Raw genomic sequence first — 17,353 nt, forward strand, 5'->3', positions numbered from 1 at the left:
ACACACACACACACACACACACACACACACACACACACACACACAGCACAGCACACGCACCCCATAAAGGTAGTACCATTCTCACCTGTACAGGAGTGCAAAGACTCAGAATGGTTCCATGTTCCTGTGTTTCTGTAGTCATCCAATAAATAACAGACCTGAGATCTGTGAACGGTGATGGGGATGAGACAATCAACTCCTACTTCTTCAAGTTGTATTCATGAAGGCATTAAAATGGTAATGATGGAGTTTAAAGAGTATATGTTCTCTTTTTTTGGAGATTTTTTAAAAATTATCTTTAGAGTAGTTGTACAAAGGAGTTGCCATTGAACAAGGCAGTTCATGAACACAATGCATCTTGATCAATGTCATCCCCCAAATATGGATTACTTCATGAATTTGAATGTCATGCTTGCACAGGGGCCATGCTGATCTTCTCTGTGTCATTCCAATTTTAGTATATGTACTGCCAAAGCAAGCACAAACATATATGTTCTTGAAGATGATAAAACAATGAAGTCAATTTTCATTAATGTCACTATAGAAAATAAAGATCCACATGCTCTTCCTGAGTAGTGAGAATTACAGGTGTAGATTTTGGTGCATAGCAACAAAATGAGTATTTGACAAAAGGAATGTGTCATGCTTAGTACTTTATGGCAGAACATGGATGTCAAAAGTTTTTCACAGTGACGGTGGTATTTTCCTCTATGGTAAGAATAAAATTTTACAGAGACCTGTTGATCATTTTAAATACCTTCTACAGACTGAACAGCTTCCACCTCTAAGAGCCACAGGAGCATGTGGATCTTTATTTTCTAGACTTGAACCCAGGGCTAGCTAGGCAAGCACTCTACCCCTAAGGCACCTTCTCAACCCCTGCATTTCTCTCTCAAGAGCAGAACAGAATGAATAAATAATTACAGCTATATCTTGGGCATGGACCATCTTTCCATAGAAGGATCTGAAAGAGGAGGATTTTGCCAAAGCCCTGTTTCCATCATTCCAGATAAAAAGAGTTGATCAGACAAATCATGTTGAATTTTCTCTTCTTTCAAGCTAGCTGTCCAGTGGGCTGGAAAGATCAATATGCTCCTCAAATGCTTTGAAAAATGAAATCTATTTGAGCCTTTTATTGCCTCAAATAGTCAGCACTACTGAAGGTGCAATTAAAGTGGAAATCCTTTTCCTTTCACCTTTCGAGGGTACTTCTCCATCTCTAGAGAATTCTAGGAATTGGAAATTAAAAAAATCAATGTAGGAAATAACTAAACCAGAAATGCCACCCAAAGAAAAAGGTCAGACAGAGCATCTGCAGAAACCAATTTAAAACATTGAAAAGCAAGGAACCTAGAAGGGAAATGATAAAATCATCACACGCACACACACACACACACACACACACACACACACAGAGGTTAAATGGAACAATGGTACACTGGGACTGGGTTTTAACATCTGTGTCATTCACTGTTGTTGGAGCATTGTGAAGTGCAATTTACACAAACCTGAATTTTCATATGTTGTATATTATAGATACATAGAGACAGACATGCAATATATATGTATGTATATATACACATATAAATATACTAAATATATAGTATAGGTAGACAATATACACACACAGGATGCATATATATAGGTATTGGTTAGTCTATTATTAATTAATTAATTTACTTTTATACCAGTACTGGGGCTTGAACTCAGTTGCTTGTTTTGTTTTGTTTTTATTCAAGGCTCTAGCATCTGAGCCATAATTCCATTTCTGCCACTTTTTAGTGGTAAATTTGAGAAAAGAGTCTCAAAGACTTTCCTGCCTGGGCATTTTGATCTTCAGATTTGACCTCCTGAGTAAAGGAAATGCTTTATACTACAAGCTGGATCCACTGATAATAGGAGGATGAAAGAGTCAGAATCAGAATTTATAGCTGGTGAATACTGTGGATAGAGTAAATCGGAGGCTGGGAACTAATTTTGGAAACTTTGAAATAATGAGGCTTCTTTAAGCTTAACGAGGATAAATAATTAATAGGAACTATGTATGAATCCAAGTAACAGTTAATTGTTATATAGCATGTGTTACCCAAAAGCCTGGGGAACATAAATGCATCAGAAACATTTGTACAAATTGATGAATAGCACAGACATAAATGGCTACGAGGAGAAGGTAGGATTTCCATCAAAGAATGGGAACATTAATTATTTCATTCCAAAGTTTTCATGCATTCACTATACTACAAGGAAAGCACATTTCTTTAGATGAGAATATCCTAAAATGGCACACTCTGCTAGGAGCTCATGGACAGCTTTCCTTAGTACTTTCTGCCTGACTCTTGGAGAGTGTTAAATCTAGGTCATGCTCTGCACTTTGTCTTTCTCAGACCCAAATCAATGGCTGTTTCAGAGAATTTTCTTTTGTGACCGTTCATTGACGATAGTATTTTTAAGGAATGTGTCAGTTTGCATTTGCTAAATCCTTCAGGATGCATCAGTTTAAAATCAATTGCAGAAGCTAAAATAGTAGAGCAAAGATGAAGTAATTTGCAAGCAAGAACTAGCACTATTAAAAATGTCCACTCTGGGGAATAGAGAATGTTTCTCTGCCTTTTTTCCTCTTTCTCACTCTTTTTTTTCATGTGATACTAAAATAATTTCTTGCTAAAATTTCAAAAATGAAAAGTAGAGAATGAAAAGCTAGGCAACAGTGATCACTTCTATAATCCTAGCTGTGTGGGATGCAGTTTAGGTTAGTTTGGGAAGAAAATTTCACTACTCCATCTTTAAAATACCAACAAAAGGCATAGATGCGGGGTGTGTCTTAAGCAATAGAACATCAGCTTAGCAAGAGGTCAGAGTTCACACCACAAGAGAAATCTCTGTGTGTGAAGGCACATGCATGTATGCATGTGTAGATACTATGACTTAACCTCAGATCCTCAAGTTCTAACTTTGTTTCTTTTCTCATGGCTGGCATTCTATCACTTGAAACATACCTTTACTTCCAGTTTTTTTGAGGGGGGAGATGTTTATTTATTTTTTTTGATAGTTAATTGTATATAAAAATCTAGAATATTTATTTTCCTGTAGTGACCGAATCAAGATTCTCAGAGCTCAGCTTCATGGGTAGCTAGGTTTATAAGCATGAGACATTAGAATCCTGAACAAGAAATTTTTTGTATGTCAAAAATACAGCCCTATTAGAGGCTTGATTTGATAGAAGTATTGATTTTATGTATTAGGGTCATAAGGATATGAATTCTAAAATATATGAACAGTATTTAATAAATGCTTTATTAAAAGCTAATTTCTAGGACAACCAATAACAATCATACAAAACATTTACAGATAGCAACGGGAGATATTTGACCTCAAAGTGTGTGATGATAGCAGATGTTTGAAAATTCTCAAATAAGAAAAATGCCAGTTATATACATAATATTATATATGTTGTGGTTAAACAACAACAACAACAACAACAAACAGTTGAGCATGGTGGCATACATCATCAATCCCAACACTCTGGAAGTCTCCAGCGAAGATTGGGGGATTGCGAATCTGAGGCCAACCTGGGTTAATTAATGAGTTTCAGGTTAATTAATGAGTTTGGGCAACATAGTGAACTCCTATCTCTCTCTCTCTCTCTTTTTTTTTTTTTTTCAGTTTTGGGTCTTGAACTCTGCGCCTGAGTGTTGTTCCTGAGCTCTTCAGCTCAATGCGAGCATTCTACCACTTGAGCCACAGCGCCACTTCCGGTTTTCTGGTGGTTTTTTGGAGATAAGAGTCTCACAGAGTTTCCTGCCCGGGCTCAGGCTACTCAGCCTCCTGAGTATCTAGGATTACAGGATTACACTGGCGCCCTGTGTGAATTCCTATCTCAAAGCACAACAAAACAAACCTATAGAAACAGTACAGAAATATATAAAGCAACAACTGATTGTATTCGAATTGCTCCTGGCCCAGGCCTCAGAGAGCAAAATAATGCAAATTGTTGAGGCATTGCTAAACTAAAGAGAAGATGATACGTGTGTGCTTGTGTGTGCGTTTGTGTGTGCGCGTGCGTTTGTGTGTATGCGTGTGTATGTGTATAAAAAGTAAGTCATAAGAAGAAAAAGTGTCAGTAGGTAACAGAATAGAAGTACTAAAATTGTAAAGAGTTTTTAATTATAATTGTTATTTTTGTTTTATTGGTGGTAACTTTTATTATGCTTGCTAGGCAAGTATTCTTCCTAGAAAATACTTCCCCATTCCTTTTAAATTTACTTTGATTTTCATATAAGGTCTCATGCTTTGGCCTAATTCAGCCTCAAAAAATAATCCTCTTGTCATGGCCTCCTGAGTAGGGGATTACACTTGTGAACTACCATCTCCAACTTTGGCTTTTATAAAGCAACCCCCTCACCCCCAATTATAACACATATTTTTGTGCCAGTCCTAGGGCCTGACAATGGGGCTGGCACTTTCCCAGAGCTTGCTGTTTTTACTCAAGGCTAACACTCTACCATTAAAGCTACAGCTCTACTTCTGACTTTTTTCAGTAGCTAGGATTACAAGCAGGAGCTACTAGTAACTGCTTATAATATATATATATATATATATATATATATATATATATATATATATATATATATACTATATTTAATTCCCATCAATTTAAATCAAGATTTTTGCCTTTTGCAAACCCTAGTAATCCTAACAAACACATTGAACAGTTTCCTTTTTTGTTGTTGTTGTTGTTGGTTGTAGGGCTTGAACTCATGCATGCAAGGCAAGAGTTCTACCACTGAGCCACCTTCCCAACCCAGAAAAACTTTATTTGGCTCCAGGCACCAGTGGCTCTTGCTTGTAATCTTAGCTACTCAGGAAGCTGAGATCTGAGGATCATGGTTCAAAACCAGCCCAGGCAGGAAAACCCATGTGATTCCTTTTTATTTTATTGTAAAGATGCTGTACAGAGGGGTTACAGTTACATGAATAAGGTACTGAGTACATTTCTTGTCCAGCATTTTTACCCCTTCCCTTATCTCCAATAAACCACCAGAAAACAGGAAGTGGCATTTTGGCTCAAGTGGTAGAGTGCTAGCCTTGAGCTGAGGAGCTGAGAGACAGCACCCAGGCCCAGAGTTCAAGCCCCATGACCAACCAAAAAAATAAATAAATAAAAACTTTATTTGAAACATATTACCCACACTTCAAAAAGTATCTCTGTAAAACCAAAGAAGTGGAAATACTTCATTTTCAATCTATTAATTATTAAAAATCTGGATTCACAATTAGCTAGGAGAGATTGTACATGTAACTAGGTTTTCATAGTTTATGTTTTTAGTCATAATTATTTATGAAAATGGTAGCTTTTCTGTATGAAAAGAGCAATTCTGAGTTAGACCTTGACTGCCATCCACTGTAACTTGGGGAAAAAAATCATCTCAATTCTTGAGTGATCACAGCAAAAACAAGTTCATATTGCAAATTTTAATCTCATCATCTTCATTTAACTTTCATTAGATATTAACTCTCTGTGCTGTCTTTCCTCAATCAGGAGTGTGAATCATTTTCTTCCTTAGAAAGGCTCTCTGAAGGAAAAAGAATTGTGGAGCACCAAGACATCCACAAAGCTCCGGGGTGATGGTTTCTCTAGTACCCACAGCTAGTACTTAAAATGATGGGATAGACAAGAAATGAGAAAGAGAAACAAAAAACGTATTCCCTGTGCCATTTCTTTTCTGTCTCTAAATGCCTGTGCCCAAGTGTGGGTGGCATTCAGAAGTGGGAATACTTTTTTGAAATTTTGATTGATACTTGTTTCCTTGCAGGACCATAGCACACAAAATATTTCAGTTTTACTTCAGCAATTCACTCACAGTCAGGGTGTCTCCTGACTTTATGAAATCAATAGAAATGATAATGTGGTAAAGTTCTGCCAAATCTAGCTCCAGCGAAGTTAAACTCTCATTGTTTAGAACATTTGAGAACTGGAAAGATTTTTAAGACAATGTTTTTGTTTTCATCCGTTGGGATCCCTGCCTGGGGGCTCCACTAGAATACTTAGTAAGTCTTGGAAGGAGTGCCTGCGGAATGTGCCAGCTCTTCCTTTGAGCAAGCAGGTGGGTGGGATCTGTTTAACCTGAGCCATGTTTGAAATACAACATAGGCAGAGAAATGACATCTAAATTAATTATAAATTCTGGGGGGGGGGAGAACCCTGTGTTGAAGTTCAATAGAGCTGTTCATCTTGAGAGCTGACATATGACAATGAACTTGAGTGTCACATCTTCCTAGCAGGAAGACATGTCATTGATTTACTGTAATGCACTGAAGGGAGAGATAGTGTTAATAAGTAAACTAGAAACCTGCCTTAGTAGGACAGAAGACAAGGGCTTAGTGTATAGCAAATTGAGTTATTTTGTCCCAACTCAGAAAGTTCTGACTCTGCCTCTCGGTCATCCACCCCCCCCCCCATCCCTATACCCTATGCACCACCAACACTTCAAACACCTCCAGAGCAAATCTTTAATTAATTAAATTTACTCTTTGACCTTGTATTGCTCAAAACACTCAAACATGTGTGGCTTCAACAAAAAACAGTCTACCTGTTCATTTTTGTGTCCATGTGTTTCCATTCTGGGCCAGCCTTTGTATTAACAATACAAGGATGAAGAGAAGGTTTCCCTTTTCAATGCATTCCCAGCCGAAGGAAAACTAAGTTTTCCCTAAATTTTAGTACTAGCTCCAATGTGAACAGTTACATAATATAGATATAAAAAGTTGTGAACACACTGAGCCACAGATAATCTCAAAGCTACTTTACAAAAGATAATTGTTTTGCTTTTATCACTCACAATGAATTTGGTTTGCATAGAAAGAAAAGATCAGTTATGCCAAGTGTATTTGGTTCCATTCAATATCTTTTCTTCTTCTGAAGCACTTCGAGAGGCAAATTCATTTAGTAAATATGAGAGCAAAGGCATTTTCATTTTGTTAGAAATGGATGCAATCTTATGTCTTGTTTCTTCTATGTACCATTTTATTTTATCATTTACAAAGTTCTTGCTTATGTGAACAAATATTTTCTCCTGCTTGTTCTGTTCAATTTCACTGTCTTTCAGGGGTCCATATAAACCTAAGTCTACTATGAGAAATCTAAGACAGAACATATCTACAGGCATCTCTTTCTAGTCACAACTTGACAAATTATTGTTTTTGATAAATACTTGACACTTGATTACTTCGGTCTTGGGAGCCATGACCTTCTTTGAACACGCAAAGGAAGAGTATTATGAGAATGGGTTGAGAATGGTTGTGCAGTCCACATTTTATTAGAATTGCTTCTAACCCTCTTCTGTGGTAAAATGTCCTCTACCACTGTGTTCTCCATTTTACAGATGAGCAAATGGAGACTTAGAGGATAAACTAACACTCTCATTCATACGGATTCATATAAATAGCACAGCCAGGATTCACACTCAGGTCTTGGTGTCATAACTTCATGTTCTCTATCACTCTGCTATTTCCACTGAAGTGAAAAGGTACTGATAGTTGGAAGCAAGTGCATTCATAGGATTTCCTACTTCATTTAGTATTCTCTTCCTCTTGTCTCAGACAGAAAATGGACTTTAAGTGAGGAAGTTTTCCTACTTCTGAATATTAATGGTATTTCTAGACCTCAATAGTTTCATAACTAGAAGAGATCTTACAGATGACCTTCTTCTGAGAAAATGAGATTTGCAGAGAGCTGGTCCATCCAGGGCACATCAAAAATGTTCTCTACAGTGCAGACTCTGGTAGCCCAGGCTTGCAGTCTTCACCCTGAGAAACCAATTCACCAGAAGGGAAAACAACCCACCTCTTTACCACTCAACAGCATCCTTATGAATATAGGCCTCTGCACATGGAGTTCTGTATCCATGAACTCAACCAATTATGGGCTGAGGATATTCCTTAAAAATTTCTGCTTGGACTAGGTATAGTGACATAGGTCTATAATCCTGTCCACCCCATAGGTTGAAGCAGGAGGATCTCAAGTTGAGGCAACCTTGTGCTACATAGCATGACTCAGGCTGGCCTGTGCTCCACTGAAAGACCTGTCCCCCAAGCAAATTAAAACAAGGGAGACTAAAGTTATATAACAGAGGATGAACTGGTTCCAAGGACACTGGAATTATTGTAATGAAGCTCTCTTGTACTATTCATATATGCTAATACAAAAAAGCAAAAATGAACAAAAAAAGTCATCTGCATGGAAGACTGCAGACCTCCCCTTGTCTTTATTCCCTAAAGAATGCAGTAGGACAACTACAGATAGTGTTACTATTGTGTTAATCTTAGAAGTGATCTAAATTGAAAAATCTACAAGATGAGATGTGTCATTTCTATGCCAATTGTGTGTCATTTTCAGGTTAAGGACTTGAGTATGCTTAGCTCTTGATACCTTCAGAAAATTCTGGAGCCAGTCCCCTAAAGACATCAAGGAGCAGCTGTATAATACTTGATGCATCTTTTAATGCTGTGAAATTATATTAAAATGACTTGCACTCTCTTGCTGTCCAGATTACTGTGTGAGGTGGCCTGCTTTTAGTCTCCTTCCCTACCCAACTGCTCTCATCAATGGTGATACACAAACACATTGTTGCCAGGATTGATATAGAAACTCACAGCCTCTCAGTGGATGTTTGCAGGAACTTCAAGGGGACATGGTGGTGTGTTTTCATGTGTGGCTTTTGTGACTTTTGTTTTGAAGAGCCAGCTTGTTTGCTTTTGTTGGTGATGATGGTTTTTTTTACCTGTGGCTTTGTTTTGAGATTTTGTTGCTATTGTTTTATTTGCTTTTTTCCTCATTGTAGGTCATAGCAAGGTTCATGGATAAGTCACATTTGAATAAACAGAAGTAGCTGAATACTTTTCCGTGATCCCATTTTCAGAACACAAATTCTTTCTTTTCTTTCCGTTTTCTTTTTGTTGCCAGTCCTGGGATTTGAACTCAGGGATTTAGCGCTGTCCCTGAGCTGTTTTTTGCTCAAGGCTAACTCTTTATCACTTGAGCCACAAATCCACTTCTGTCTGTGTTGTACATGTACATGTACATGTGCATGTGTGTGTATGTGCATGTGTGTGTGTGTGTGTGTGTGTTTAATTGGAGATAAGAGTCTCAAAGACTTTCCTACCTGCATTAGCTTTAACTACGATCCCCAGTTCTCAGCCTCCTGAGTAATTAGGGTGACAAGCGAGAGCCACCAGCACTGCGCTATTCTATTTTTATATTAAAATATATATTTGTTCTATTGTAGAAATAATGGGCTCAGGAAAAATGGAAGTTTATAAAACATGAGGGCCAAGTCACTCTCAGATCCTAGTCTCCTTGTCTTGTCTCCTGGGGACAGATGACCTATGAAGGGATTTCACTGAGAAGCACCTATACTCCTTACTGAGTCACTTCATTCAGTCTCTAGCCAGCTCTGGATGTGGAAGTGAGCCCAGGGGCACTCAGAGAGGGCTCCGTATCTGTCTAATCCAGCCTGGTTTAAACCATTAAGCAGATAATGCACAGGCTTAGAGGCTGATAGTGGGCAAGGCAAAGCAGCTTACTTTCCATTTCTGAGCCCAGTGTCAGGTGAATCATGGACAAATGACAACAGAGTGGAGTCATGGTAGATTATCTACTTTCATGCTTCTATACTTCCATATCTTTATTACACAAGAAGTGACATGTTAGAAGAGTAAAGGGACATTCTGGAAGCCTGATACAAAACTTTCCTTCTCTACTTGAGTTCTGACCTAAGAACCACCACTAAAGAGAAACATGCACACCAGTATCAGAGCATCACCTCAACTGCCAATAAAGCTGTTAATGAAGTGTTTCTGCACAAAGAAGCTTTAATAGATAAACCCAATCCTGAGCATACTTTCCTCTAATGAAGAGCAGGAGGATGTGGGTATGAGCTATAAGGCAAGGACAGAGGGGAAGGGGCCTATTGGCTAGTTGCTCATTCCAAACCTTTCCTGGATATTTGATATGTCAGCATAGATTCTCTAGAAGAGGTTTAGGGACAGAAAGAAGCAGAAGGATTCAGCTAACGGTGCCCTCTGCACACACAAAGAAACATGAGGTTAGAGAGTAAATATTCCCAAGTATCAGGGATGTGTGTATGTGACATTGCTAATCGAATAATTATCTTGTCTAGGTATCAGGTTCTAGATATGCTGCTTCATTTAAGCTTCAAATATTTTACCCTACCTAGTCCATCCCTAGGCCCTCAGAGAACATTGTGTAGAGCTCATTATAATATTGCACTTAAGCTGGGCACTGGTAGCTCAGGCCTGTAATCCTTCCTACACAGGAGACTGGGATCTGAGGATACTGGATCGAAGCCAGCCCAGACAGAAAAGTCTGTGAGACTCTTAACTCCAATAAACTACTCAGAAAAAGTTGGAAGAGGTGCTGTGGTGGCTCAAGTGGTAAAGAGCTCACCTTGAGGCCAAAGAGACTTAGGGACAGTGCCCAGGCCCTGAGTTCAAGCCCCAGGAACCGGAAAAAAAATTGTATTTATCAACTTGTCAACAAGAAAATGAGCATTAGACAAGTTACCAAACTGGTTCAAACTATAACTAAAAAAGCTGAGAATCAAATACAGACCCATCTAATATTAAAATACATACTTCTATATCCCATTATATCCTATATCTAACTTTATTCAGTTTTCTACATATATAGCTAATTCTTCCAGCATCATTTGTTGAAGAGGCTGTCTTTCTTCCATCTAATAATTTTAGCTCCCTTATTGAAGAGTAGGTAGTCATAGGTCTGTGGGATCATGTCTGGTCTTCAGTTCTACTCCACTGCTCCTCAAGTCAGGCCTGTTCATGTGTCAGTACCAAGCTGTTTTTATAACTATCACTTAATAATAGAGGGTTTTAAACATAGTTGTGCTGGTAGCTTTAGTATGGTCTTGTTTGTGATCATTAAGGTAAATGCCCCAAAGTGGGATTTCTGGGTCATAGGGGAGCTCTATGTGGAGTCTTCTGAGGAACCTCCATACTGTTTTCCAAAGTGGTTGAACAAGTTTACACTCCCCCCAACAATGAAGTAAGGTTCCCTTCTGTCCCCATCCCCTCCAGCATCTGTTGTTATTAGAGTTCTTGATTATAGCCATTCTAACTGGGGTGAGATGGTATCTCAATGTTGTTTGGATTTGCATTTCTTTTATGGCTAGGGAGATTGAGCGTTTTTTCATGTGTCTATTGGCCATCCTTTCCTCTTCAGAGAAGTTTCTCTTTATGTCTTTAGCCCACTTATTTATTGGGCAGTTGCTTCTTTGAGGATTTGTTGTTGGTGGATTTAATTATTTTGAGTTCCAGGTATATTTTAGATATGAGATCCTTGTCTATTGTATGGCTAGTGAAGATCTTCTCCCAATCTGTGGGCTTTCTATGGATCTTGCTAGCTATGTCCTTTGCCATGCAGAAGCTCTGCAATTTCATGCAATCCCATTTGTCCAACCTTTCTTTGATTTGAAGATATGGAGCCAACCCAGATGCCCCTCAGTAGATGAATGGATCAAGAAAATGTGGTCTATATACACAATGGAATTCTATGCCTCCATCAGAAAGAATAACATCGCCCCATTTGTTAGGAAATGGAAAGGCTTGGAAAAAATTATATTAAGTGAAGTAAGCCAGGCCCAAAGAAACATAGGTCCCATGGTTTCCCTTATTTGCAATATCTAGTATATGTATGAGTCAAGCAGCAAAGGTCAGATAAGTTGATGTTAGGTGAAATGAACTCCAACATAATATTCAACTGTTTTTTCTTTCTTGCGATTGTTTCTAACATACTTATAAGATGATTTCTTTGTTGCTTTGTATGTCCTTCCCCCACATTATAACCCCTGTTTTCATTGTATTTGAGGTTGGTATAATTTGTGGAGGGGAAGGGAAAAAATAAATCGTTTAAATAGGGATACAGGTGGACCCATTGCAACAATGAGATGTACAAGTCGTTATGTCGAAAAACGAAATATACAACTTTGGCAGCGGGGGGGGGGGGGGTGATAGTGGGAGGGGGGGAGGGGAGGGGGAGAGAGGAGAAGGGATGGGAAGGGGAAACAAAGGAGGAGGCAACAACGCTTGATAAGAAATATACTCATTACCTTGCCCATGTAATTGTAACCCCTCTGTATGGTATTTTCACACACAGAAAAAAAACAACAAAACAAAACAAAAGAATATACTAAAATGCAGTCATCATATTTATTTAATACATTTTCTATGAAACTAGAAAAATTAAGGGAAGGAATGGAAAAGAATGATGAAAAGGTTGATGTCAGTCAAGATTCATTGTATTTATAAATTGATGTTAAATGGTAACACCTTTGTATAACCACTTAAAGATAATAAAAATAAGTCAAATAAAATTATAAATATAATTTTTTTAAAAAGGATACTAACAAGGTTGAAAGACAGGAGGGGAATCTGCTGATTAGGCAGAAATTTATGGTATGAAGTTCATTGTGTGTGTGTGTGTGTGCATGTGTGCATATATTTATGCATCGATGGACATCTGTGTATATGCATATGTGTGTTTTTGTGTTTGTTTTCATTTCACATTGGGAAATAGAACAAGTAGTTGCTGGCGATCTGTCTTGATTTTTTCATGCAACTTGTAGAACTCAAATATTAAACCAAATTATTGGAACCTTCTTCTTAAAGAGTAATCCACGTTCTTTTAAGCCCTCTGTTTTCTTTGCTTCTGAGTTGAGTAGAGATAACTTGAGTCCCGTGAATTTCATATAACTGGTTTGTGACAGCTTTTCAGAAATAAATAGTTTTATCTCACCTTTTATGGCCACAGAATATGAACCCCAGAGGGAGACAATGTTCCTCAGGAGACTCAGGATAAAGGTTTGAAGCCAGCCTAGGCAGAAAAGTCTGTAAGATTCTGTCTCCAAAATAACTAGCAAAAAGTTATGTTACTGGCATGGCACAAAGGGCAGAAGCCTGCTTCCAACTAAACAAGCTCTAGGCACTGAATTTAAATCCAAGAACTGTCTAAAGAAATCAGAATTTTTACTATAGCTTAAGTCACCCTAAAACAGTCATATTTTTTTCCTTTCTATTTTTTCCAACTCCTGATAATCAGACTTTAAAATATTAGTAGACAAAAATAAAGACAGGTAAGAATGTGTGACTCTCTTAGTTTGGAAAGATGAGTGGTTGAAATTGTGAAAACTGTCTTTTTCCAAAAGCTCTAAAGTGTTTATTGATTTTATTTCTGTTGTTTAGATGGAAGATGTCATCGCACGCATGCAAGATGAAAAAAATGGAATTCCTATCCGCACTGTCAAAAGCTTTCTGTCTAAGATTCCTAGCGTTTTCTCTGGTAAGTAGGTATTCAGCTTAGCTCTGTTTTCTCCAGCAGCTTTGATCTATCCAAAAAGCTTATTCTAGCCATTTACTCTTGAAACTCTCTAACTGCTTATTTAATAACTACATACAAACACCCATGTTGTGTTCCTTATCTCCTGGCATAGTAGAAATAAGAGTAAAACAAAACATAAAATCCAAAATTCATAGCCTTACTCTGTTAGTTATACAGACAAAAGTAAAAATACTAAAAAAAATTATGAAAATATATGAGGATGTATGATATGGGCCCCATGTAGCTGTGCTTGCAGTGCTGAGCAGGCTGCTGGGGCAGGAAGAGAGAGAGGGTAAATGGAAATGGACCGAATGCGAAAGTGTCTGAAATCCAACAATATCATTGTGTGAGAAACATATAGACTCTGACATTTTGTATCACCATGCAAACGTTTTACATCTCCATGCTGTGATGACTGTGCTTGTATTAAAGACATTCAGTGAGGGCTAGATTGCTATGAAAGGCAGGAGGCTTTTGTGGGAACACAATGGGTATCATAATTCCTATATCCAGGTTCTGAAAGCAAACATTAGTGGATTTAATGGATAACTGGGTGTGTGAGATGAAAAGAAGATATGGCTCAACATGTTTGTTTATAATTGTGTGACAGAGGGAATAAAGAAATCATTATTAGAAACAGAAAAACTAAAAATAAATAGGTTTGATTAGAAATGGATAGATGAACTCTAGAGAAAACGGTGGCAAAAGCAGTTATACGTCTGTGCTCTGACTCCAGGAGGCAATGAAGGGGGCTGCCGTGGGAATTGGAGTGTCTGCCGTATTCCAGCATGGTTTATGGGAGAGTTGAGATCAGAAGGGCCAAAGCCTCTGTGGAGTTAGTGATGGGAGTTGGAGGCAAAGCTGCATATGAATGGGCGGCCTTAGTGGGACTCCTCCTGTACAATGATCTTGCCATGTTTCCTGTGAACCAGGACCACAAGAAGCAGTAGGTAAGCAGGCTACAATAGCTGTGCTGATCTCAGAGAGAACAAAGGGAAAGTAGCTGGCAGATACAATAAGATACTTCCCTCTAATACACAGGTGCCTTCTTATTTTACCTTAACTTTCTTTTTTAGAAAAGTTTATTATCAAGGTGGTGTACAGAGGGGTTACAGTTCATAAGTCAGGAAGTGAGTACATTTCTTTTCTAACTTATTATCCACGCTCTCATTTTTCTCCCTCTCTCCCTCCACCCCAATCCCCTTCCTCCAAGTTGTACAGATCTTTTCCAAAATATTGTCTTGTCCAAAGTATTGTCATTGTTGCATAGCTTTGCCCTTGTCCTTTGTCTCACCATTTTGTTGTTTTCCTTCCCTTCCCTAGTTCAGATAAATGTATATCCAATACCCATGGTACCAAAATCAAATACAGTGACAACAGGGGGTAAATCATAGGGAGGAAAAGCACAAAAGAAACAAGAAATCACATACTACATTAAAAACTACAACAAAGTAAAACCTCTTATGACCATGTCTTGGATGTCATTTTATACGGTCATATGTACATAGCTATTGAGCTATTCTGCTCATCTGCTAAGATTATCCTAGATATATACTAATTACTACAAATTACCTTAACTCACTTTCATGTGCCTGCACATCCACCATCTACTTTAGACCATGCACATTGTTAAATTCTTTTCATTCTGTAGTCAGCTGTATCCGTATCCTCTTCTTCCTCCTCTAGCTCTACACTTCTGTTTTCTTTCTTTTTCCCTATGAGTATTTTTTATTACTTCCAATTTTAAATAAAAGTTTTATGGTGATACAATTTTCATAATTAAAATTCATTCATGTATTTTTATTGTAAAAATATTGTACAGAGGGGTTACAGTTACATGAGTAGGGTAATGAGTACATTTCATAAGGAGCATTGTTACCTCCTCCTTTGTTTTCCCCCTACCATCACTTCCCTCCCCACCACCCCAACTCCTCATTTCCCCCACACCCAGACATTGTAAAGTTCGTTTTCAGCATAGTGGCCTGTACACCTCGTCGTCACGATGGCTCAACCTGCATCCCTACTTACAGCATTCCACTGTATCCCTTCCCCTCTGCAAATTACAAGCTAAAAAGTATCTGAAAACAGAATATTGGGGAATAGGGTGAGAAAATGACAAGAAGACGGAAAAGCCAAGGGCAGAAGGAAATGGTTTGAGTGGTCCATTATTTAGATATGGTTTTACTTCCCTGCGTACAGATGCTACATTAAAATTTTAATTTTTTGATATAAAAATGTATACACAAGATGCAGAACAGCAACATCAAATCCAGTGAAAACAGGGGTTATACCGTGGGGGGAGGAACATGCAAAAGAAACAAAAGAATCACATAGTGCATTATAAGTACATTAGAAACAATAGCAAGCAAGAAAAAACCACTTGTGTCCCTGTCTTGGGGTACATTTTGCTTAACATTATCTCATGTGGTCATATGTACATGGCCTTTGACCTTCTCTGCTTGTCCTAGACATGTACTAGTCATTGCAAACAAGGGAAACCATGGGACCTATGTTTCTGTGGGCCTGGCTTACTTCACTTAATATACCTTTTTCCAAGTCTTTCCATTTCCTACAAATGTGGCGATATCATTCTTTCAGATGGAGGCATAGAATTCCATTGTGTATATATGCTACATTTTCTTGATCCATTCATCTACTGAGGGGCATCTGGGTTGGTTCCATATCTTAGCTATGGTAAATAATGCTGCTAAAACATGGTTATGCTGACAGGTTTGGTATGGCCTTGTTTGTGATTGATTGTTTGGGTAAATGTCCAAACCCACTCTGTTTTCTTACTCCTATTATAGGTATACACAATTATACCAGGCTTGTCTCTCTTTTTTCTTTTCCTTTTTTTAAATTTTTGCAGAAATTTATAGTTTTTCACTCTAGTCTTAAAGATAAGTGTTATCCTTAAAAATAAAGGAATTTAGGGATAATTTTTTAATTGTTAAGGGGTTTCAGTTACATAAGTAAGGTAATGTGTACATTTCTTGTCAACCTTATTACAGTTTCCCTCAATTTTCTCCTACTTTCCCTCCCCCCTAGCCCCCACCCAAATTGTACAGATCATTTCCAACGTATTGTCTTGTGTATATCGCTGTTGCGTTGGTTCCCTCCCTTGTCCTTTTTTCTCACCATTCTGTTGTTCCCCTTCTCTTCCCTAATTCAAATAGATGCATATACAATACCAGGGTGCCAAAATCAAATACAGTGACAACAGAGGATATACCTTAGGGGGAAGAACATACACAAGAAACAAAAAAAAATCACATAGTACTTTAAAAACAACAACAACAAAGAAAAACCTCTTGTGTTCATGTCTTGGAGTTCATTTTGCTTTGCACCATCTTATATGGTCATATGTAGGTAGCTATTGAATTATTTTGCTCTTCTCCTAAGACTATTCTAGACAGATATTAATTATTACAAATAAGGGAAACCATGGGATCTATATTTCTTTGGGTCTGGTTTACTTCACTTAATATGATTTTTTTCCAAGTCCTTCCATTTCCTTACAAATTGATGTGTCTTTCTTTCTGATGGAAGTATAGAATTCCATTGTATTGGAACAAGAACAGACCTGACCACCAATGGAATAGACCTGAAGACCTGGAAATGAACCTGCACACCTATAGCCACCTAATCTTCAATAAGGGAGCCAAAAAAAATAGGATGGAAGAAAGACAGCCCCTTAAGTAAATGGTGCTGGCAAAATTGGTTAAATACCTGTAGAAAACTAAAGTTAGATCCTTGTATATCACCCTGCACCAGAATCAACTACAAATGGATCAAAGGCCTTGAAGTAAAAACAGACCCCCTGAAAACATTACAGGAAGGATTATGAGGGAACTCTAGAGCTCCTTGGCACAGGCCACAATTTTCTTCTTTCATTTTTTCAAATTTTGTTTGTTTGTTTGTAGGGTAGGGAGTATTGGGCAT

At 37.9% G+C, this 17,353-nt stretch overlaps 1 protein-coding gene and 1 non-coding gene across 6 annotated transcripts in view; one reads left to right on the forward strand and one right to left on the reverse strand.

The window, feature by feature from the left end:
- The window catches only part of Rgs7 (regulator of G protein signaling 7), a 413,863-nt gene that overhangs the window by 222,407 nt on the left and 174,103 nt on the right, over positions 1-17,353 (forward strand). For all 5 annotated transcript variants that reach the window (XM_042674394.1, XM_042674397.1, XM_042674396.1 and 2 more), the window contains one exon: positions 13,276-13,372. In XM_042674394.1, the coding sequence (XP_042530328.1) occupies positions 13,276-13,372 (97 nt within the window). The remainder of the gene's footprint in view (positions 1-13,275; positions 13,373-17,353) is intronic.
- On the reverse strand, positions 376-482 carry LOC122104008. The gene has a single exon (XR_006146849.1). It is a non-coding gene; the product is annotated as a U6 spliceosomal RNA (small nuclear RNA).

Source organism: Dipodomys spectabilis, unplaced genomic scaffold (assembly GCF_019054845.1).
Source record: "Dipodomys spectabilis isolate Male_0828 unplaced genomic scaffold, ASM1905484v1 ptg000019l, whole genome shotgun sequence".
In the NCBI taxonomy this organism is placed as follows: domain Eukaryota; kingdom Metazoa; phylum Chordata; class Mammalia; order Rodentia; family Heteromyidae; genus Dipodomys; species Dipodomys spectabilis.